General features: G+C 34.3%; 1 protein-coding gene across 1 annotated transcript in view; it reads left to right on the top strand.

Annotated features, from left to right (window-relative positions):
- Positions 1-25133, top strand: part of LOC141334916 (uncharacterized) — a 36335-nt gene that overhangs the window by 9912 nt on the left and 1290 nt on the right. Inside the window, exons 2-9 of the mRNA XM_073840141.1 lie at positions 4535-4636; positions 8743-8871; positions 9653-9730; positions 10080-10121; positions 13363-13398; positions 14444-14494; positions 16822-16929; positions 18497-18681. Coding sequence (XP_073696242.1) covers positions 4535-4636; positions 8743-8871; positions 9653-9730; positions 10080-10121; positions 13363-13398; positions 14444-14494; positions 16822-16929; positions 18497-18681 — 731 coding nt within the window. The remainder of the gene's footprint in view (positions 1-4534; positions 4637-8742; positions 8872-9652; positions 9731-10079; positions 10122-13362; positions 13399-14443; positions 14495-16821; positions 16930-18496; positions 18682-25133) is intronic.

Consider the following 25133-nt stretch of genomic DNA (forward strand, 5'->3'; position numbering starts at 1 on the left):
CAGGCTTGGTGAGCAAAACCTGTTGACTGTTAGTGTATGAAATGTTGATTACTTCATATCACCATAGTATAAGTAGTAAAAGTTTGAGTATTATGTTCATCTAAATAATATGGCAAGACACACTTATGCTTAAGTTGCAATTGGTTGTAATTTTTCACAGCCACATATTGTGTGCAGTTGCATGAGAGATGAATAATTAATAAATTCATATTTATGAAGTTTACTTTTCTTTCACTACACATTCCAAAGCATAATATCTGACATTTATTTTTCAGGTAATTCTAAGAAAAAACATGCTGTTGATGCATTTCAGAAACTCTTGAACAGTTTTAAACAGGTTTTTCTCTTAAAAAACAACAACAACAAAATGTGAAATAACACTTTCAGCATTTATTCTCCATATCCAGTTGTGTACTCCGAGAATATTTGGAGCCAGTTCTTTTCAGTAAACTGTTTTAGAATTACATTTAATGATTAATTTGTGAATTCATCTGATTAAACTTTCAGAAGTTATCAGCTAACAAAAATATGTTCTCATCAAGTTATGAAAATGTCATTTCTGAATGTACTCTGAACATTTAAGGCGAAACACAGCAGGTGAATAGGGTAAAAAAAAGTTCTCACCTTACTTACCCAGTTGATACCCAGAAACATTTTTTGTATTACAAGTTTTCTAAAACGTTAGGTTTTATTTTGCAAATGATCCATTATGTAATGAAATATGTGCTAATTTGCATACATTTCCATCTACAAAAATCTAAACACTTTATGATGTCAGTTTCAAAATTCTTGTTGAATTTTTTTGGCATATTAGAGTCAAATGTTGTTACAGAAGGGATTTTGAGTATCTCATTTTGTCACTCCAAAATTCTGAAAATACTTAGAACAGACAGAAAAAATATATTTTTCAATGATTTTGGGGGAATAAAATGTTGTATAAAATCAAGCAAATTATATATGAACAAATCCCTCTGTAAAAACCTTCAGGATATAGACAGGAATAAAAATGTAAAGGTGTGTGTAAGTGCTACTGAAATGGAGATTTATGGCTCAGTGTAGGAGAAAAATCTTATTTTGAGAAAATGGCCTTAAATATATTTATTGTAATTGAAATCTACTGACAAAAATAGATAAAGTGCTATAAAAGAAACATTTGTAATTTTGCAAACATTCTGAGAATGTTACTTTTGAATGTTTTCTGAAAATGTAAAAAAATGCTGATAACTGTTCAAATAGAGAACCTTGCCTGAACATTCTAAAAACGTTCCTTGTTAGCAGAATAATTCAACAATTCCGACATAGCAAGTAAAGTTAACAATAAAAGCCTTGTTCAACAATAAAACCAGCATCTTTCACTGAAATATAATATGCATGAGTTGGCAATTTGTCAGTACAGTCTGCACCATCAGTATTGATATTAATGATCAATAAGCTGCACGTCCGGTTTGTCCTGCGTCTTCTATAATCCATCTCTATATGCTCTGCATTGAACCTTCGGCTTTATTAGATGCACAGGGGAGTATGTGCTATTAAACGAGGTTAATCAGCGCTATCGATTCACGGTTAAACAAAACAGACAGAAGGTGCATTAATGTCCCAGGAGTCTTTTGCTAATGATGGCGACTTTGCTCTTGTCATTATTGTCTAATTGGCTTAATAAGGCCTTATCCATTGTGGCAAGGATGTAGGTGTGCGTGAATGTTTATGTGTTAGATGCTCTTTCCAAACATGGCTAGAGCCCCCTGCAGGTCATGCATGGCAGATGTTTAACATGAGCACATGGAGGGTCTTATTTTTCTATACAGAAAGTGAAATAGCAAGCAATGTGCAATGCTCAATGTGCAAAAACTCCTCAAGGGGAAATGGCTTAATAAATGTGCAAAATAAATAGAATTTGAAAATGCAAAACTGTTAATTGCATGTGTGGATTTTTAAATCATCATCATGAGCTCAGTATAAAAAAGTAAAATGTGTTTTCAGCCCACTGTCCTTGTCTCATACACCACGAAAAAGGCATAGATATTCGTGCATATGTCGGAATGGGTTTGATAAAGCAGCATTATCTCCAGCCCCTCCAGCGCAAGGTTTTATAGCAGCTAAGTTTGACTTCTTCACAAACACGCACATCATCTTCCTCATGTGCCGCTGTGTGCAGCTGCTCTGGGCAGAGGCTGATAAAACCTGCTATTGTGATGCCATACATTACCAGCTGTACTGAATGCATAATGGTTGCCCCTGGTTACACCAGTCTACTTTAACCAGACAGCAGCAGGTGCAGGTTTCATGTGCCGCTGTGTTAAGACCCTTTCACATGACTTACATCAGCACATGTCAACATAAGCATTATGTTCTGTTTTGCCCTATGTGTGAAACCTAGTGAGCTGCGCTTTTGTCTGCTGCCTAAACTAAGCATGCTGACTAAAATGGAGCATTGTGAAATGCACAAGATTTTACTCAAAGTTGAATTCATTGGTGGAATTTCGGTAAGCTGCTGTTATGCATAAAAATGCACCGCATACACGAATATTGGGGAAAATAGTCATTATTTACACTACATTTACACTGCCAGTCAAATAGTTTTTGATATTTTTGTCTCTTCTGCTCACCAAGGCTGCATTTATTTGATCAAAAAATTGTGAAATATTATTACAATTTAAATGAACTGTTTATCTATTTGAATATATTTAAATATATCATTTATTTCTGTCATCAAAGCTGAATGTTCAGCATTATTACTCCAGTCTTCAGTGTCACATGACCCTTCAAAAATCATTCTAATATGCTGATTTATAATCAGTGTTGAAAACAGTTGTGCTGCTTTATATTTTGTGGTAACCCGCCCAGGATTCTTTAACAAATAGAAAGTTGAAAAGAACAGCGTTTCTTTAAAATATAAATCTTTTGTAACAATATAAACTACCATTTAAAAGTTTGGGGTCAGAACATTTTTATTCTTTCTTTTTTGAAAGAAGTTAATACTCTTATTCACCAAGGATGTGTTCAATTGATAAAAGTGATAGCAAAAACTCCTATTGTTAGAAAAGATTTCTGTTTTGAATAAATGCTGTTCTTTTTAACCTTTAATTCATCAAGAATCCTGAAAAAAAGAATCAAGGTTCCAAAAAAGCAAACAAATATGTTTTCAACATTGATAATAACTAATTAATCCGTATATTAGAATGATTTCTGAAGAATCGTGTGGCACTGAAAACTGAAGTAATGGCTGATTAAAAATCAGCGCACACACATATAAAAAATATAATTTATTTCTGTGATGCGAACCTGAATTTTCAGCTTATTACTTCAGTCTGTAGTGTCACATGGTTCTTCAGAAATCATTCTAATAATCTGATTTGCTACAGTTATTATTATTATTATTTTTTTTTATAACAGGTGTGCTGCTTTATATTTTTTGTGGGAACCATGATATAAAAAGAAATTAATAGTTTTATTAAGCAAGGCCATATTAAATGGATTGAAAAAAGACATCTATTGCATTTAATGCTGTTCTTTTGAACCTTTTATTCATCAAATAATCCTGGAAAAAATAATCAGAGTTTCCACAAAAAGCTGTAAAAACATTGATAATTCTAATATACATTATTAAGAATTGAGCACCAACAATAATTGATCATATCTAAGCTGCAAATCAGCATATTAGAATGAATTCTAAAGGATCATGTGACACCGAAGATACTGATTTTCCGCTTTTACTCACAGAAATAAATTACATTTTAAAATATATTCAAATGGAAAACAATTATTAGAAATTGTAATAATATTTTGAAATATTGTAGTTTTTACTGTATGTTTTATCAAATGTGACCCTGGACCACTAAACCGGATGATCACTTGATGATCTTTACTTCAAATCCAAATTATTTTTGGCATAAAAGAAAAAAATATATATAATTTTGACCCATACAATGTATTTGTGGCTATTGCGCACATTTGTTCAAAAAGTTGGGACGTTTTGGGACATTTGATGTCTCAACGTGCCTACATAGCCAACTCGCTTTTGAAGTTCAGTTCAATCTTTTTGCACAGTATGGGTTCAAATGTTATCAAGTGCACTGTCATTTAAGTGTGCTGACTCTCTCAAGTCACCTTTGCCACCCACAGATTTCTGCATGGTGACATTGAGTGAATATAAAGAGTGTTTCTCTGGTCCGGCGCCCCCTGCAGTCAGCTGTGTGCATTAGAAATCACATTACAGGCAAACTGTGTGGCATGACAGTCCCACACACACTACGGTAATCTCGTTTCCTGATGGATGCGCTCTGGAGAAAATGAGAATGGCCCTTTTAATATCCAAACGCTTGGCAGGGCTGAATGTTTTCATGCTGTGTTTATTTACACATTTTCAGCACATTTCTGAAGGAGGCAAGATTAAAACTAGACTTTTACACTTTCTGATTGGTGACCAATGCAAAAGTTTTTCTAGGTGGTTACTTTAGTGTTTGCAGGGATTTTTTCACCTAGCTGAATGATGCTTTAAAGCATGTTTTATTGAGGAGGTCATTTTTGTTTGCAGGTATTCTGAAGAAGAAATTCGGCAGAAGGTTGGAACGTTTCGGCAGATGCTGATGGAGAAGGAGGGTGTGATAACTCGAGAAGGCTTGCACCCACGTCCACCGTAAGTCAATCACACATGATGTTTGTCAGACTAGTACACGAGCAAACGATTGATCCGCTCTGATCTTATTTTCCACACGTAATTGAATATAGTGTGTGTTTCCTGTAGAGGCAGTATCGGATAGCGTTTGTGTGTGACATTGTATTACTGTGATTAATGATAATGCTGACCAGCACTGATAGAACCATCCATAACACAGATCTCAGTGCCACTGCATAGATATTGCATATTTAATAGATAAATGCACATTAAATACAATTACTAGAACTAGAAACACCCTAATTTATGTAACTGGCTGGAAAACCAATTAGCTAAATAATGCAAAGCAGGGATTGAAATGAATCATTTTTATTTCTCGTGCATTTACATGAACTGTCTGAACAAACTAAATTTGCTAAAATGAATCTTTGGGAAGTGCCTACTCTTATTTTCTACCAAACGACAAATGCAGGAACTTTTTAGCACTTGTGCATCAAAATAAAATATGGTCTTTTTTATATTCTTATGTTGTCATAGAGGATAATGGAAAAGGTAGTTTTGTTGCTTAGCATAAAGACAAGTCGTAATGTTGTCTTACATGAGGTCATGTTAAAATAGGTTCAGAAATAAAATGTTTCATTCTGCTGCATATAGGCTGAATGGGTTTGTTTCAGCCGTGCACATACACATTTTCTTAGCTTGTGGGTGCAGGTCCTTTGTCAGGAGCAGAAGAAGGAGATGATCATGATTTAATGCTTTTTACAGGTCACAAATGACCCTGTGTTAATGCCGTTGCACAGCCCAGAGGAAACCTCAGTGACCGTTTATCACCTTCTTCACCCAGAGACCAATCTAATAAAAAACCTTTTCATCTTAAACCTAACATCCTGTTCTTGCTGTTCTGTCCACAAGAACTCAGAGTCTGACCCATTATAGCTCCTTCAACACAACATTTCTCCTTCTGTTCCATCATAAAACTCTTCTTTTGTCATTTAACATTTCTGTTCCTTGAGTCTTATGCTGTCTTTTAACCCTTTATGTCTGTCATAGAACCTATATATATTCAAATAACCCTTCTGTTTCTTAGAGGAACCTTATGTTGTCATTTAACTCTTCTGTTCTGTCATGGAGCCATTATATTGTCATTTAACCCTTGTTCCATCATAGATCCTTGTAGTATGTTGTCATTTAACCCTTCAGTTCAATCATAGGAGTCTTATGTTGTCATGTAACCCTTTTGTTCAGTCACATCACCCTTATATTGTCATTTAACCCTTGTTTCATATTAGACCCTTACAGAATGTTGTCATTTAACCCTTCTGTTCAGTCACATAACCCTCATATTGTCATTTAACCCTTGTTCCATCATAAACCCTTTCAGTAAGTTGTGATTTAACCCTTATTTTCCATCATAGGAGTCTTATGTTGTCTTTTAACCCTTCTGTTCGGTCATAAAACCCTTATATTGTAAATACATCCTTCTGTGTAATCAGAAGATCCTTACGTTGTCGTTTAACCCTTCTGTTCCATCATAGGACTCTTATGTTGTCATTTAACCCTTCTGTTCAGTTACAAAACATAACCCATATTGTTATTTAACCCTTGTCCATCATATAAATAACCCAAAATAACCCATATTGTTAATTAACCCTTGTTCCATCATAGACCCTTGCAGTGTGTTGTTATTTAAACCTTCTGTTCTTTCATAGAACCTGTATATTGTCAATTAACCCTTCTGTTACATCAAAGGATCCTTATGTTGTCATTTAACCCTTGTTCCATCATAGACCCTTGCAGTATGTTGTCATTTAACCCTTCAGTTCAATCATAGGAGTCTCATGTTGTCATGTAACCCTTCTGTTCAGTCACATCACCCTTATATTGTCATTTAACCCTTGTTTCATATTAGACCCTTACAGAATGTTGTCATTTAACCCTTCTGTTCAGTCACATAACCCTCATATTGTCATTTAACCCTTGTTCCATCATAAACCCTTTCAGTAAGTTGTGATTTAACCCTTATTTTCCATCATAGGAGTCTTATGTTGTCTTTTAACCCTTCTGTTCGGTCATAAAACCCTTATATTGTAAATACATCCTTCTGTGTAATCAGAAGATCCTTACGTTGTCGTTTAACCCTTCTGTTCCATCATAGGACTCTTATGTTGTCATTTAACCCTTCTGTTCAGTTACAAAACATAACCCATATTGTTATTTAACCCTTGTCCATCATATAAATAACCCAAAATAACCCATATTGTTAATTAACCCTTGTTCCATCATAGACCCTTGCAGTGTGTTGTTATTTAAACCTTCTGTTCTATCATAGAACCTGTATATTGTCAATTAACCCTTCTGTTTCATCAAAGGATCCTTATGTTGTCATTTAAACCCTCTGTTCTGTCATGGAACCCTTATATTGTTATTTAATCCTTGTTCTATCATAGACCCTTATAATATGTTGTCTGTTAACCCTTGTTCTATCATAGACCCTTACAATATGTTGTCATTTAACCCTTATGTTCAGTCAAATCAAACCCTTGTATTGTCATTCAACCCTTCTGTTCTGTCATAGAACCATTATATTGTCAATTAACCCTTCTGTTTCATCAGAGGATCCTTATGTTGTCATTTAAAGCTTCTGTTCTGTCACAGAACCCTTATATAGTTTCTTTTAACTCCTCTGTTTTGTCATATGGCCCTTATGTCATCATTTAACTCTTCTGTTCCATAACAGAACCCTTAGAGTATTTGTCATGTAACCTTTCTGTTCCATCATAGAACCCTTAAATTGTCCATCCATAAATAAACCATCACATAAACCCTTAAATTCACCCTTCTTTTTTACACAGGGCGTTAATGTTGTCATTTAAGCCTTCTGTTCTTTCATATGAGTCTTATGTTTTCGTTTTTAATCCTTCTGTTATGTTACTATGACCCTTATATTGTCATTTAACCCTTGTTCAATCATAGGACACTTATGTTGTTATTTAACCCTTATTCCATCATAGGGCCCTTACAGTATATTATCATTTAATCCTTTGTTCTGTCACAGAACCCTTATATTGTCATTTAACCCTTGTTCAATCATAGGACACTTATGTTGTTATTTAACCCTTATTCCATCATAGGGCCCTTACAGTATATTATCATTTAATCCTTTGTTCTGTCACAGAACCCTTATATTGTCATTTAACGCTTCTGTTTTATCACAGGGTCCTTTTGTTGCCATTTAACCCTTCATTTCTATCATAGAAACCCTTATAGTATGTTCTTCCCGTTCTCTTCTTTCTCAGATTGCATATATTATGATTTAACCCTTCTGTTCCATCGTAGCACCCTTATAGTTGTCATTTAACCCTTTTCTTCTGTCATAGAATGTGTGTATTATCATTTAACCCTCATCACAGTGACCTTATGTTGTCATTTAACCCTTAGGGTGCATACAGTATGTTGTAATTTAACCCTCTATTCTATCACGGAACCCTTATGTTGTCTTTTAACCATTCTTTTACATCATAGGACTGTTAGGCTGTTTATGAAAGCACTTTTGCAGTAGCAGGATGGCGACATTTACCACAGTAATGAAGTAGCTGATCATTACAGCTTTAGATAGGATCATCTTTAGTAGTGAAATGCTCATTTTAATTCATCAAGACACGTGTTAGGAAGGATAATGAGGATAAGATAAGGCTTTATAATGAGGGAGAGAGATTATAAAAAGTGAATGTGGCAAGAAAATAGATCTGTTAGTGCCTTGGCAGGAATTCTGTGAAGTTTCATTATCACATCATACTGTATAATCACCTTTATTCTGTTTCTGAGAAATAATCATTTCATATTTGTTTTCTAAATTACTGGTAGGGCAAATAAATAGATGCTGACTTCACTCAGAGGAAAATGTTATTGCTTAGAGGTTATTTCTTGTAAATCCCTTAGGAAAAATAAAATTGATTCTGTGCTGCATATAGGCTAAATGTGTTTTTCAGCCATACACATAGAGACTTCCCTAGCTTGTGGGTGCAGGTTTTTTATCAAGAGCAGAAGAAGGAGATTGACATACATTAACGTATAAGAGTAAAATGACTTTTAAACCAGGTAATGACCTCTACCTCTTGCATGTGCAGGGTCAGGCTGGTTCCTCACGGGGATGAAGATCATGTGGAAAATGCTGCGTACATTGACGGCTATGAGGAAGGCTATAATTGGGATGGAGAATATTATGAGCAAGATACAACTGCCTACGATGACTGCAGGTAAAACGCTGAGAAAGGAAGAACACAGAGTGTTTCCTCTGAGCTCAATCTGACCTACAAACCCAGTCAGAGAAATTCTAGAGGAAGTTATTATTTTAAGCATTATTGATCTTTCGCTAAGCTCTGCCCTCCTTGGTTACATCTAGCTTTTTACATAAACATCCCTTAGAAATTAACTTAATATTTATGTGACTATTTATATTCAGGATAATGTACTCATATAGTGGCAAAAATTGATTCAATATGAAAACTGAAAACTGAAGTTCATCGGCTGCCTTAAAATTTTAAGTTACATCAACTTAAAAATTTAAGTTATTTCAACTCACGACAATAAAATTAGTTTAAATGACTTGTACTTTAAAGTTGATTTAACTTACGAGTTGCTTTATGAGTAGTTTTATGTTGATTTAATTTAAAATGTTAAGGCAGCTGCTGAACTTATGTTTTTAAGTTGAAACTGGTGACAACGTTTTACAGTGCACATTAAATTTGAAACATGGAGCAAACATGGGTAATTCTACATGTTTATTTTACAATGAGAGAAACACATATATCCAAAAGTTTATATGTCAAGATTTATTTAAGATTTGGAAAAGAACATCAAAATAAAAATACTGCTTAAATCCTCTCTGGGTACTCGCACTATTATATGTGACCTGAAAACAAAGCATGTGAGTAACAATGTTACAGATTGGATGACTTATATTAATGTAAAATTTATTAATATTTTTTTTTCCCAACACTATATATCCAACACTGCATTTTTTGTCTTCTACTCTAGATCCAAGAGGAAATCCAGCAGTTCACCTTCCCCTCGGCCAAAGAAGAGGAAAAAGAAGAAGGCAAGAAGACACAGTCGGTCAGTTTGCCTTTTGTGAATTAATACAGTGTATCGTCATGTGCAGAAAAATCTGTTCACCCAGCAGCCAGTATATACTATGCATAGTATTGCATGCATAGTATATATTGCATGCATTTAGGTATTCTATGCAATGCACTGTAGTGCCAGTGTGATCTCTCACTTGACTTAAGTTTTTTTTAGTCACTAACTGTCGTTATAAACAGTAGTAGTAATGCATGACACACTTTAGTGAGAAACACTTAAATGCAAGAAAATAATGGTATGTACTTGTGTGATATTTCATCCATCAGTATTGTTGTTGTGTTTGTGTGACCAACAGAGCTGACAGCCCATCTCCAACCCGCAGAGACAAAAGGAAGAAGAGCGGAAAGAAACACAAAAGAGACAGGTATATGTGTGTGTGTGTGTGTGTGTGTGTGTGTGTGTGTGTGTGTGTGTGTGTGTGTGTGTGTGTGTGTGTGTGTGTGTGTGTGTGTGTGTGTGTGTGTGTGTGTGTGTGTGTGTGTGTGTGTGTGTGTGTGTGTGTGAGTGTGGTTATTCAACTCACAGATGTACATCATTCACTGATCATTTAACACTGATTACATTTGCATTTTAGATTAAATTGAACATGCAATAGGTGACAACAGTGAAACACATTGTTTTACATACTTGTTATGTATACTAGGTAGCAGTATACTTTAGGAGGTGGCACTTTTGTATTCTGAACAAAAGGTCTCAGATTCTAATTTTAATCTTTGACAAAGCAGTAGAAGAGTAGCTTGGGCAGATTTAAACTGTTCTTGTTAATATTTTAATATTAGCATTTGTATTTCGACCAGAAGCATCAAGGATTAGAGCAAACTCAGCTCAGTGTCCAAAAATAGCTTTACACAAAAACCTTTCTGCATTCATCAAATATTCATGTTAGTGTTATGTCAGAAATATCTGCAGCATTTTGAAAAAAAAAAAACATCCTTGTCAAAATACTGATAAATGCACGTCTCAGCATTTTAGATGCTTCAGTTTCTGTCTGTCTTTCTATTATTACACTTAGTGTGTGTGTGTGTGTATATATTTATGTGTATCACTATACAGGATGCAGGTTTCTCTTGTCATGACCTCTACTCTATTAAAATTCATAAGGTGGTTTTTCACATAGCAGTATATGAGTCTCTGTATAGTGGTCTTGACATAGAGTTAGCAATGCTCTAGCAATACCAAGGTCATGTGTTCAATTCCCAGGGAACGCATACTGATAAAACGTAAAGCTTGTATGTAATGCTAGTCACTGTGGATAAAAGCATCTGCTGAATGAATAATTTATTCTGAATTTCCGGCTTACAGGCTGATACAGTTTCATACGGCGTCTTAAGTGTTTATACAGTTTCTACTTTATGCACTTTGGCTTGTGCATATATATATATATATATATAACACACTCAATGTGGATACTGAAAAATCCTGCATATTCCTCCAGTTCAATGCCATTTTCTCAGTACAGTACAGTACAGATCATTTTTATTCATCTCATGTAACCCTGACAGCTTTATCACAGCTTTCTTCTCTCTTACCCTTTTCCCATATCAAGAAAACATGACAGGACTGACAGATGCTTGAGTGCATGTGTATCTGTTTGTGTCGGTGTATATAATAGCGAACACACTATGGAAACACGGTGGATTCTTGTGTCAATGTCTTATTACAGCAGCTTCAATACTGTCAGACTGTGTGTGAGCCAAGGGGGAAAAGTGTGAAAGAGAGTTAGAAATAAGAGCATAGAAAGTGAGTCAGTTTCTCCCTTCAGTATGGAACCAGCAAAGCTGTTTAAAGGGAAAACTGTGGTACAGAATATGTGGTTATTCTGTGTTATTGACCCAAAATCTTTCGACTAAGGCAACCTCCCTCCAAAAATATATATTTATTTACAGTTTTTTACAGACGCTAGGACACATTTCTTAATACTTAGGTCACTTTTGCAAAACTCTTCACACAGTGAGCACAACAGAAGTCTATGTAGGCTAAACTGAGGATCAATTATCATTGTTTTGGCACAAAATGCATTCAATGACTACATCTCTCAAATTTCATGAATTCTTTTCTCACTCAGACACAACAACTGCCAAAAATCTTTGTACGTACAGGACATTTTGCACGTGCTTACATACTGTTTTTCAAAACTGTTAAACTTATGTTCAAAACAATAACATTATGCACAACTGAATAAGACAGCAATATTTTATTGAAACATATTTCAAATCTAAAAATGCAGTTTAAGCAGCCACAGCTGATTCTCATTGTAGATGAACATCTACACAGGTGTTACTCTTTCAATTTCATTACAAAAGGAGAGAACTACTGAATAGGTTTGTATTGTGATGTAAACATGGACCCAAATAAAAATAAATAAACCACATAAAATATTGACAAATTCTGCATCATGTCTGATTCATTCCAGTAACATATATTGCAGTTATAAACAATATATATTGCAATTATAAACAGAGATGTGTCCTTGTTTTATACAAGAAAACACTGTGTAATGCTACATGTTGTTAGTGTTTTTTAGCTCATTGTTTTGTGGGTGACAAAGTGTGTTTGTCAACCTTTGCTGGTGTTCTGGAAGAATGAGTTTATTTGAGACCTTAATAAAGTGTTTTGGTAGTTGTAGTGCATTTTGAATGTGAAATGAACTGCTTTGCCAAGCTGAAAGTCGGTTAGGAGAATTGTGTGAAGAGTTTTGCAAAAGTGACCTAAGCATTGAGAAATGTGTCCTAGCGTCTGTAAAAAACTGTAAATCACATTTAAAAATGAATGAAATGTAAATGCTGCAGCATCTTTTCTCTACATTAATGTAACCTTAACTTTAATGTAACAATTATTTTTGCTAATATTTATTGTGTGTGACCCTGGACTACAAAACCCATCATAATTGGCTTTTTTTTTAAAAATTAGAATAAATAAGCTTTCCATTGATGCATGGTGGGATAGGACAATATTTGGCTGAGATACAACTGAAAAAAATCTGGAATCTGAGGGTGAAAAAAATCTAAATATTCAGAAAAGTGCCTTAAAAGTTGTTCAAATTAAGTTCTTAGCAATGCATGTTACTAATAAAAAATTAAGTTTTGATCAATTTAAAATATATCTTCATAGAACGTGATCTTTACTTAACATCCTAATGATTTTTTGATAAAAATGATAAAATGATAAAAGAATGATAAAAGAAAAATTAATAATTTTAATACCTGTGCTACTTAAGACTAAATTTGTGGCTCAGGGTCATATTGTCTTTTCATCAGCTAGTGTTTATTTGTTGTTGTTGTTGTTTTTTGTGCATGTATGTCAATTTTCCTTTAATTATTAAATCAACACAACTCAACACTCAGTCTATTGTTTTATCATTTCAAACTGAGCAAATGTATTTATTTTTCTATAAAAGCTTCGTTTAAAAAATTGTGTTTGTGCATCTTTGTTTACAATAAATGACTCTTTCTTTGATATTCCAGTTTCTAATGCATGTCATTCAGACATTTTTAAGCATGACTTCAGTGTACAAATGGTGAATGTAGAAATCTAAAACGAAATCTAAACCGCAGCCGTCTAGTGGTCAGAATCTAATATCTAACCCAAAATTTCCTCTGTCTCAGGTCCACATCTGGCTCAAGGAGGAAGAGGAGACACAGGTAAACACTGCTCTGGGAACTGTACTAGATTCATATTAGTTTTGCGAGGCCAACATCCACAGTTTGTTCAAGAGCTGTGTAAAGTGACCGTTTATTTTGCTTGTATGAGCTGTTTAAGGGCAAAGAAATCAAAAATCGATGATACCACAGTTGTAGAATGGCTTAGACAGCACTGGTTCAATAACAGTCTGCAGTCTCTTTGAACGGTTGTACGAAAAACACTGAAGAAAATACCATAAAAGTAATAATTATTGATAATTTCACAGACATCTCAAAACAAGGCACAATATGCAGTTCTGATCATAGACGTCTACACTGTCAAAAAAAAAAAAGGCACAAAAAGCTTTCAACTTTGAAAAAGGTACACCTTTGCACTTTATTTACCCCTAAAGAGTGCATAGTAGTACCTTAAATATATTATAACTTGGGTATAATGTTATACCTTGGGTATATTTATAGCAATAGCCAAAAATACATTGTATGGGTCAAAATTATTGATTTTTCTTTTATGGCAAAAATCATTAGGATATTAAGTTAACATCTTGTTCCATAAAGATATTTAGTCAATTTCCTACTGTAAATATATTAAAACTTAATTTTGGGTTAATAATATGCATTGCTAAGAACTTCATTTGGATAACTTTGAAGGAAATTTTCTCAATATTTAGATTTTTTTTTGCACCCTCAGATTCCAGATTTTCAAATAGTTGTATTTCGGCCAAATATTTTCCTATTTTAACAAACCATAAATCAATGGATAGCTTATTTATTCAGCGTTTATTCGTGTGATGTATATATATCAATTTAAAAAAAAAAGCCCCTTATGACGCTTATTGAAAACATACTGCCCCAGTGACACATTTTGTACCTTTTTTCTGAGATTGTATTGTCTCGAGCAAAACTGACTATCAGATGTTTACTAAAACAGCTGTAGCTTATAAACACAACTGTTTTATGACAAACTTTTGATCATGCTTGATTTTAAAACCTTCCACACATATTCAATTCTAGTTTAGTTAGATGTGTGTGTGTTTTCTCATTTCAGATCTGGGAGCCCCAAAAACAAACTCAAAGACAAGAACAAACAGAAGAAGAGGTGAGTGGCATTTATTCTGCTGTTTGCTTTTCTGAAAGGCTTAAATGTTCAGAAATGTTTTCATGCCTCAGTCTGACAATAAAAGTGCAATGCACTGAGTTTTATGATTTAAAGATGTTAATTTTCTAAGCAATCAGAGTTGTGATTTTTCACTTGGGATAGTAAGCATGCACGCAGCAACAATCTAGAATACCTTACAGTTTGATCCCCTGCTGATTTTGTATATTTGCCCACTGACAAGAAATCAGCCTATAATTTTAATGGTAGGTTTATTTCAACAGTGAAAAAAAATCCAGAAAAATGCATTTAAAAAAAGTTACAAATTAATTAGCATTTTAATGAGTGAAATAAGTATTTGACCCCTTCGCAAAACATGACTTAGTACTTGGTTGCAAAACCTGTACATGCGCTTTCTTGTGAGCGCTGCAGGATTTCAGTCCTTTATGGCGTAGTGTGTTACCAATTGTTTTCTTGTTGACTATGGTCCCAGCTGCCTTGAGATCATTGACAAGATCGTCCTGTATACTGCCCTCCAAAGGCAAAGTGCAGTAACTACGCGAACACTGAAACTGAGAAAAATGCCTTTAAAGTTTTTACAACAGCTAGTCAAACATGTTGACACTCTTGTTTCTCTGAACGTTTCTCTGAAACGGGACAAAATTGAACCAGGAGACTTTGTCACAAGACAAAACAGCTGTCACAAAGTCCATTTTAAACCTTAACTCAATTTTGTCCAAATGTGTAGTTACTGCGCTTTGCCTTTGGAGGGTAGTATAGTTATGGGCTGATTTCTCAATGTTCTCATGAACATTGTAACTCCACAAGGTGAGATCTTGCATGGAGCCCCAGACTGAGCGAGATTACCAGTTATTTTGTGTTTCTTCTATTTGCGAATAATCGCAGCAACTGTTGTCACCTTCTCACCAAACTGCTTGGCGATGGTCTTGTAGCCCATTCCAGCCTTGTGTAGGTCTACAATCTTGTCCCTGACATCCTTGGACAGCTCTTTGGAACAGAGTTTGGAATCTGATTGATTGATTGCTTCTGTGGACAGGTGTCTTTTATACTGGTAACAAGCTGAGATTAGGAGCACTCCCTTTAAGAGAGTGGTCCTAATCGCAGCTCCTTACCTGTATAAAAGACACCTGGGAGCTAGAAATCTTGCTGATTGATATGGGATTAAATACTCATTTCACTCATTAAAATGCAAATCAATTTCTAACTTTTTAGAAATGCATTTTTCTGGATTTTTTGTTGTTATTCGGTCTCTTACAAAATTATAGACTGATAATTTTTTTGTCAGTGGGCAAACATGCAAAATCAGCAGGGGATCAAATATTTTTTTCCCCCTCACTGTACCAAGTACCAAGCACTGACAATTTCTCAAAACATATTAGAAACCACATAGCAGGACCATGGCAACCACACATCATAGTAACCATTTTTATGGGATTAACGTCTGGAGACTGTCTAGGCCACTCTAGGAACTTTGTGTGCTTCTACTTGAGCCACTTTTGACGGTGGGGATGGTGTTCTTGGGGTCATAGGCAACATTCCTCTTCCTCCAAACACGGCGAGTTGAATTAATGCCAAAGAGCTTGATTTTAGTCTTTTTTGACCACAACACCTTCACCCAGTTCTCCTCTGAATCATTCAGATGTTCATTGGCAAGCTTCAGATTTAGCCCACTTTAGCCAGTTCCAGCCTTGTATAGGTCTACAATCCTGTCCCTGACATACTTGGACTTTGGTCTTGGCGATGGTGGAGAGTTTGGAATCAGATTGATTGATTGCTTCTGTGGACAGGTGTCTTTTATGCAGGTAACAAGCTGAGATTAAGACCACTCCCTTTAAGAGAGTGCTCCTAATCTCAGTTTGTGACCCGTATAAAAGACACCTGGGAGCTAGAAGTCTTACTGATTGATAGGGGATCAAATACTTATTTAATTAATTAAAATGCAGATCATTTTTAAATGCGTTTTTCTAGTTTTTTCTGTTGTTATTCGTTCTCTCACTGTTAAAATAAACCTACCATTTAAATTATAGACTAATCATTTCGTACCAAGTACCAAGCACTGGCAACCACATATTAGAAACACATACCGTAGCAACACCCTGGCAACCACACTCCATAGTAACCATCTAGTAAACCAGTTGAAACATCTTAGCAATACCCACAACACTCAACATGTCTATGTAGGCCGTGTGCATGGATTGTTTATTAAAGGAATGAATCAGAATGATGAAACGGACTGTGAGGTGTGTGATGAAGCGGTGTGGGTGGAGTGTGTGTGGTGTGACGTGTGTTTGTGTGTGTGTGTCCTGCAGGTGTTCAGTGGAGTCTCCCAGCAGGAGTTCTCAACACAGAGGCAGCTGCTGTAGTTCCCGCAGCGGATCCGTCTCCTCCACCGCCAGCGTCTCCAAATCACCCAGCAGGTGCGTCTTATATTCGGCCTCTTATCTCCATTTCTCAGGCCCTCCGACAAACCTCCTCTAACAAACATGTACCATGGTGAACATAGTTTCTGCCAAAATGCCATGGTTACTACAATAAGACTGTTGTAATGTGGCATTAGTCACCACTGTCATCACAGAAAGGGAATGAATCACAATGACAGAAAAGCCTCCTACTCTCTTTGAAGGAGATTCGTCGTCATTTATTATGACTATGGCTTTTTCTTCTGTTAACGTGGATAAAGGAGAAGTTTACTTCCAGAACAAAAATGTACAGATAATTTACTCACCACCTTGTCATCGAAGATGTTCATGTCTTTCTGTCGTCAGTCATAAAGAAATTCTGTTTTTTGAGGAAAACATTTCAGGATTTCTCTTCATATAATGGACTTCTACGGTGACCCCGAGTTTGAACTTCCAAAATGCAGTTTAAATGCAGCTTCAAAGGGCTCTAAACGATCCCAGTTGAGGAAGAAGGGTCTTATCTATTAAAACAATCTGTTAATTTCTAAAAAAGAATGTATATACTTTTTTAAATCTCAAATGCTCATCTTGTCTAGGTCTATGTGTTCTCTGTATATTCCAGTTTAAGACAGTTAGGGTATGTCAAAAATCTCCCATCTCATTTTCTCCCCCTACTTCAAAATTGTCTTACATCCCTGTAGAAGTACAAACCAAGTGTTTACAAAGTGAACATGCAAAGAAGATCAACCACCCTTTACAAAAAAAGGTAAAACAGCGATGTAGGGCAATTTTAAAGTTGGAGGAGAAAATGAGATGGGAGTTTTCCGACATACCCTAACTGTCTTGAACCGACAGAGCTAGACAAGACAAGCATTTGAGGTTAAAAAGTATATAAATTGTAATTAAAAAAAAATAATCATTTCGCTAGATAAGACCATTCTTCCTTGGCTGGGATCATTTAGAGCCCTTTGAAGCTGCATTTAAACTGCATTTTGGAAGTTCAACCTCGGGGGCACCATAGAAGTCCACTAAAAACCTGAAAGACATGAACATCTTGGATGACAAGGGGGTAAATTATCTGTAGTTTTTTGTTTTGGAAGTGAACTTCTTTAAGGGCAGACACTGCAGGCAAAAATGCATTTTTTTCATGCACCTATCAAGTTTGAGATTTAGGGCTTTTTGGTTTTTCGTAGTGTTTTTTATGACTAGTGGAAAGAAAACAATCCACAAAACACTGCTAAGTGTATCTTTTATAGCACTTTATCCATTTGTGTCAATAGATTTCAATTACAATGCATATTTTTGAAGGCTGTTTTCTCAAAATTAGTTTTTTCCCCTACACTGAGCCAAAAATCTCCACTTCAGCAGCACTTACACACACCAAACTTTACATTTATATTCCTGACTATACCCTGAGGGCTTTAACTTAATTAGAAGGGAAGACATACCCCATTGACAAATATTTGTTATTGTTTAAAGCATGAAGCATTTCATTTTAATAAGTCTTTAAGTAAATTTTTCAATTTTAGTGAAGAAAAGAGAGCGTATTGAAATCAATGCATTTTAATGTGCCCTCTCAAACCAGATCAAATGCAAAGTGCAGGAACGACAGGCAAAAACAGGAAGGAAGTCACTCCAGCCACAGCCCTCCGCCGTCCCCCAGCGCTGACCATCCAATCACGTGGCAGAATGGGAACCACGGCATCCGTGTTCGCAACGGCAAAGATTCGGGAGCCAATCACACGGAGGGGAATAAAGGGAACGATGTATGTAATCTCCTCTATTTTACCTTCATCTGTTCTCTGCCGTTCACACTAATAATCCCACAAACACACAGACAAACACGTCCAACTGATTCAGTCATATCAGTGTGAACTGACTCTATATATCTCTTTTCCCCCTTTGGCTCCATCTCGTGAGTTTTTCTGTTCTCAAGCCATTTTTGTGTTTGTTGGGAAGGGTTTTTGTTTTGTCGAGACAGATGTCCATCATTATCCTTCTGTAATAATGTCATGCTTTATTTCACATACAAGCCATGTTGACTTTTTCAGTTCTAGAAAGAGAATGGAAATGTTGAGGATCTGTTTAAAAGCTTTTTCTTACAGAGGAAGCTAAAATACAACCAGTTGTTGAACATGTGTGTTTTCACTGAAGCACCAGCTTTCACGCCGAAGACATAAACTGACGGTTATGGCATCTTGCAACATATTATTATTTTGCATATAACATCTAATAATCTAATATTTTTACATAAAGCATTTATCGCTAATAATCCAATGGCTGGTGTTGAAAAATCTCCCATGAAAGAGACATTTGAAGCCTCAACCAGATTAATAATAGATATTTTGGTAACACCTTTGCTTCATTTGTTAACATAAGTTCACTTAATTAGCTAGCATGAACTAACAGTGAACAATGTGAATGGGTGCCATCAGAATGAGTTCAAACAGCTGATAAAAACATCCACACCACTCCAGTCTATCAATTAACATCTTGTGAAAGGAAAAGCTTCATGTTTGTAGGAAACAAATCCAATATTAGGGAAGTTTTAAGGGGAGACACTGCAGGCAAAAACACTGTTTTTTCATGCACCTGTCAAGTTTGAGATTTTGGGCTTTTTGTTGTTTCATAAAGTGTCTTTTCAGACTAGTGGAAAGAAAACACCCAGAAGACACTGTTAAGTGTTTCTTTTATAGCACTTGATCTATTTGTGTCAGTAGATTTCAATTGCAATCCATATTTTTAAAGGCCGTTTTCTCAAAATGAGTTTTTTCTCCTACACTGAGCCATAAATCTCCACTTCAGTAGCACTTACACACACTAAACTTTACATTTTTATTCCTGTCTCTATTCTGAGTGTTTTTACAGAGGGATTTGTTCATATGTGACCCTAGACCACAAAACCAGTCTTAAGTCGCTGGGGTATATTTGTAGCAATAGCCAAAAATACATTGTATGGGTCAAAATTATTGATTTTTCTTTTATGTCAAATATCATTAGGAAATTAAGTAAAGATCATGTTCCATGAAGATTTTTTGTAAAATTCCTACTGTAAACCTATCAAAATGTAATTTTTGATTAGTTATATGCATTGCTAAGAACTTAATTTGGACAACTTTAAAGGTGATTTTCTCAGTATTTTGATTTTTTGCACCCTTAGATTTCAGATTTTCAAATAGATGTATCGCAGCCAAATATTGTCCTATCCTAACAAACCATACATCAATAGAAAGCTTATTTATTGAGCTTTCATATGATGTATATATCTCAGTTTTGTAAAATTTAACCTTATGACTGGTTTTGTGGTCCAGGGTCACATATATAATTTGCTTGATTTTATACAACATTTTATTCCCCCCAAAATGGTAAAAATGGCATAGTTTTCTGTCTTTTCTAATTTTTTTCTGAATTATGGAATGACAAAATGAGATACCCAAAATTCCCTATGTAAAAATATTTGACTCTAATATTAAACAAGACTATATCCAGTGTTTAGATTTTTGTAGAAATGTATGCAAATTACTGCATAATTCTTTAAATACTACCTCATTTGCATATTTAAACCTAACATTTTAGAAAACTTGTAATACAAAAAATGTTTGCAATTATCAGTGTAATTAATTAACTGAGTAAGGTGATAACTATAAGTTACTTTTTTCACCTTATTCACCTGCAGTGTCTCGACGTAACTTTAAACTATTGCTTCTGCTTAAAATATGGGTCCATAATCCATTATAATGCTTTCTCCAGTAGAAAAGTCTATCTCTTGTCTTCTCACATCAAAATCCACCCACATATTTGTTTAGAGCTATTTTGGACTGTTTTTGCTTGTAAAAGGTGCTTGATCTGTAGAGATTTCACTCCTGATTCAGATTAGATTACTTTTTTGACTAGAAAAGGAATATTATGGTTGGAGAACTTAACTAAGTGCAACAGTTTAAAAGTGAAAAACACATTAATGATGGATTTATTTTTTTAATAAACACGCAGCATTTGGCTTTTCAAGATGTTAATTGATGGACTGGAGGGGTGTGGATTACTTGTGGATTATTGTGGTGTTTTCATCAGCTGTTTGGACTCTCATTCTGACGGCACCCATTCACTGCAGAGGATCCATTGGTGAGCAAGTGATTTAATGCTAAATTTCTCCAAATCTGATAAAGAAACTCATCTACATCTTGGAAGGCCTAATGGTGAGTAAAATTTCATTTTGGGTGAACTACTCCTTTAAGGCACTGTGAACTAACATAAACAATAAATAGTTGTATTTCTATTAACTAACATTAACAAAGAATAAAAATGATTAAATGATAATGATTAAAATATATATTGTTCATTGTTAGTTCATGCAACTAATGCATTAACTAATGTTAACAAAAGAGATCTTATTGTAAGTGTTACCGCTATTCAGATATAAATCAAATATTGTTTTGCAGGTTTTTCTTTTCTTGTACATTTTATTGTATACCACAGCATTTCAGAGCAGTATATTCAGAGATAGTGAGGAGGAATGAATTGCAGCGTTCATCTTTTATACAGTAATGACACCACAATAATTGCATTTGTGCTGAAAGGAATGACAACAATGTAAATGTAATTTAAAGAAGTTCACTTCCAGAACAAAAATTTACAGATAATGTACTCACCCTGTTGTCATCCAAGATGTTCATGTCTTCTTTCTTCAGTTGTAAAAAAATTAAGGACTCTAAACAAACCCTGCTGGGGAAAAAGGGTCTTATCTAGTAAAACGATCAGTTATTTTCTAAAAAAAATTGACGATTTATATACTTTTTAACCTCAAATGCTAATCTTGTCTAGCTCTGTCTGTACTCTGTGTATTCCGGTTCAAGACAGATGTGTTAAGGAAAGTTACTTTTAAAAGTAATGCATTATAATATCGCGTTATTCTCCAAAAAAGTAACTAATTAACTTACTTAGTTACTTTTTATGGAAAGTAATGCATTGTTACTATTGCGTTACTTTCTAAATCTAGGCAGGGCTTGCTTGTTTGTTTTCAATATAAAAAGTTATTTTTTTGGCAAATGAACACACCAAAAGTAGAACACATGAGAAGAAAGTTCAACACTCTTCCGCAATTTATAAAATAGAACAAATATTAGTTCATCTTGAGTAGTTTTTTTTTTTTTGGTTGAATTGGATCATCAAAGGCCAGCAGACAAGACACTGGTTAATAAAATGGGATTAAAAACATAAAGGATAATTTGATACTATTTAACATATTTAATTATTGCAGGTTTGCATCATACACTGTAAAAACTATTTGTTGAATCAACTTAAAATAATTTGTTTCCTGGCAGCCTTATAATTTTAAGTTCAGTCAACTCAAAGTTGAGTCAGCTTAAAATGTTAAGTTGTACTAAGTGACAACTTAGATATTTGAGTTGATTCAACTGGAAAATTTGAAGGCAGCCACGTAACTTATCCAGCTTTTAAGTTGAACAATCCAGTTTTTTAAGTTAACTCAAATATATAAGTTGTCTCTTAGTACAAATTAAAATTTCAAGTTAACTAAACTTATTTGAGCTGACTGAACTTAAAATTTGAAGGCAGCCAGGTAACTTACCCAGCTTTTAAGTTTAACAAACCAATTTTTTAAGTTAACTCAAATATATAAGTTGTCTCTTCGTACAACTTAAAATTTCAGGTTGACTAAACTTATTTGAGCTGACTGAACTTAAAATTTTAAGGCAGCAGGGTAACAAATAATTTTAAGTTTACTCAACAAATAGTTTTTTTACAGTGTATTCTGAGTTGCATTTCACTCTTTTTAATCATTTTAAGGAATACTGAGTCTGTCTGAATTAATAAAGATTAATTAATAAATGTTAAATTTTTCTCAACATAGGGACAGCAGAGGTTTCAATCAATAAAGCAAAAAAAAAAAAAAAAAAAAAAGTAACCAGCATTACTTATTTGAATAAGTAACTCTTAAAAGATATTTTCTTGTGAGTTAAAAAGTAATGTGTTACTTTACTATTTACTTGGAAAAAGTAATCTGATTACATAACGTTTCTTGTAATGCGTTACTACCCCCAACATTGTGTTAGGGTATGTCGAAAAACTCCCATCTCATTTTCTCCTCCAACTTTAAAATCGTCCTAAATACTTACCCAGTGTGTACAAATTGAACCTGCAAAGAAGATCAAACACTCTTTACAAAAAAAGTTAAACCAGCGATGTAGGACAATTTTGAAGTTGGAGGAGAAAATGAGATGAGAGTTTTTGGACATACCCTAACTGTCTTGAACCAGAATACACAGAGTACATGCAGAGCTAGACAAGATGAGCATTTGAGGTTAAAAAGTATATAAATTCTCAATTTTTTTTCGAAAATAATCGATCGTTTCGCAAGATAAGACCCTTGTTCCTCCGCTGGGATCGTTTAGAGCCCTTTGAAGCTGCATTTAAACTGCATTTTAAAAGTTCCAACTCGCGGACACCATATAAGTCCACTATATGGAGAGAAATCCTGAAATGTTTTCCTGAGAAAACATAATTTCTTTACGACTGGAAAAAAAAAAGACATGAACATCTTGGATGACAAGGGGGTGAGTAAATTATCTGTAACTTTTTGTTCTGGAGTTGAACTTCTTCTTTAAATATGCATGATATTTTGTATGTATTTATACAGTCAAGCAGTGTCTAATACTGCTACAAGATGTAAATGATTAAGCGTTTGGAGATACTCTTGTTCATCTGGTCACAATTACTGTATCTGGGACGGTTTGCATGCAGTTTTTCAGAAGTTCTCATGCTCTCTTTCTCTTTCCTTTCAGTTGCTCAATTCATCCCTCTGTTTTGTTGATTTCTTGACCTCTATGAATTCACATGATCTCTTCCCACAAATAAATGCCCAAACTTTTCTGTCTTGTTTGTGTAAAAAGCACTCATATGATTTGGAACTGGACCGAGTAGATTAAATGGGTATGTCTACTAGTTTTTCTTGTCAATACAGTTGAAACTCTCATTTTCTGCTCAGTTTTACCGTAGCCACCCTTTTCCAGATGTGTATCAGGTGTTCAAAGAGCCGACGATCTGTGACCTGCAATCAGATCGTCTCTTATTATTGATCATTTTCTGTAATGTAAGGTGAAGAACTGTTAAGCAAGAAAGGTGTCATGAGCCGATGATTTTCATTGGCCAATCCCTCAGACGCTTTTAGCCAATCAGCTGTCATTCCTGGTTCTGCTGAGAGGATGAATGAGTCTGAATGTTACAATCACAGATAAGAAATTTGTGGATGCTGCATTTGGCTGATCTGGATTTTTCATCAGCACAACCATCTTGGAAAGGTCAATAGACAATAAAACATTATATATGTGACCCTGGACCACAAAACCAATCATAAGGAGCACAGGTATATTCGTGGCCAACAAAGCATTATATGGGTGAAAATTATTGGATATTAAGTAGAGATCATGTTCCATGATGATTTTGTACATCTTCTACCATAAATATATCAAAACTTAATTTTTGATTTGTAAAATGCATTGCTAAGAGCTTCATTTGGACAACTTTAAAGGCTATTTTCTCAATGATTTGATTTTTTTTTTGCACCTTCAGATTCCAGATTTTCAAATAGTATTTCAGCCAAATATTATCCTACCCTAACAAACCATACATCAATGGAAAGCTTATTTATTCAATAGTCTTTTATTAATAGCTTATTGTATTCTTCAGTTTATGGAGTATGTTTTAGATTAGGAAAGTACAATTGCAATAAAATTTGTAGCAGTAGCAGTAGTAGTATAAAAATAATCAGTAAGTTATTATTTTTTTATTATTATATTTATTTAAAAACAAATGCGTAAAAAGATTAGGAATTTACAAATACAGTAACACATTATTATTATTATTATTATTATTATTATTACTTTTTTTAATGACCAATAAATAATTGTTATTTAATTATAATAATATAAAAAATAAAAAATGTGCTTCAGAAAAGGAATTATTATGAATTATTATTATTATTGTTAGTATAAACAATAATAACCAATACATTTTTATTATTAAAATATTATAATAGTTAAATCATTTAATACATATTTAATTAATATTTATAATTGTTATTTTTTCATACATTTGACCAATATACATCAACTTTATTGTTGGTAAAATGAAAAATGAACACATTATGTGTCTGGATATATTTTTGTTATTTTAACTATAAAACATGATGTTTTTGTTCATTGTTCATG

The sequence above is a fragment of the Garra rufa genome, chromosome 5 (assembly GCF_049309525.1).
Source record: "Garra rufa chromosome 5, GarRuf1.0, whole genome shotgun sequence".
In the NCBI taxonomy this organism is placed as follows: Eukaryota; Metazoa; Chordata; class Actinopteri; order Cypriniformes; family Cyprinidae; genus Garra; species Garra rufa.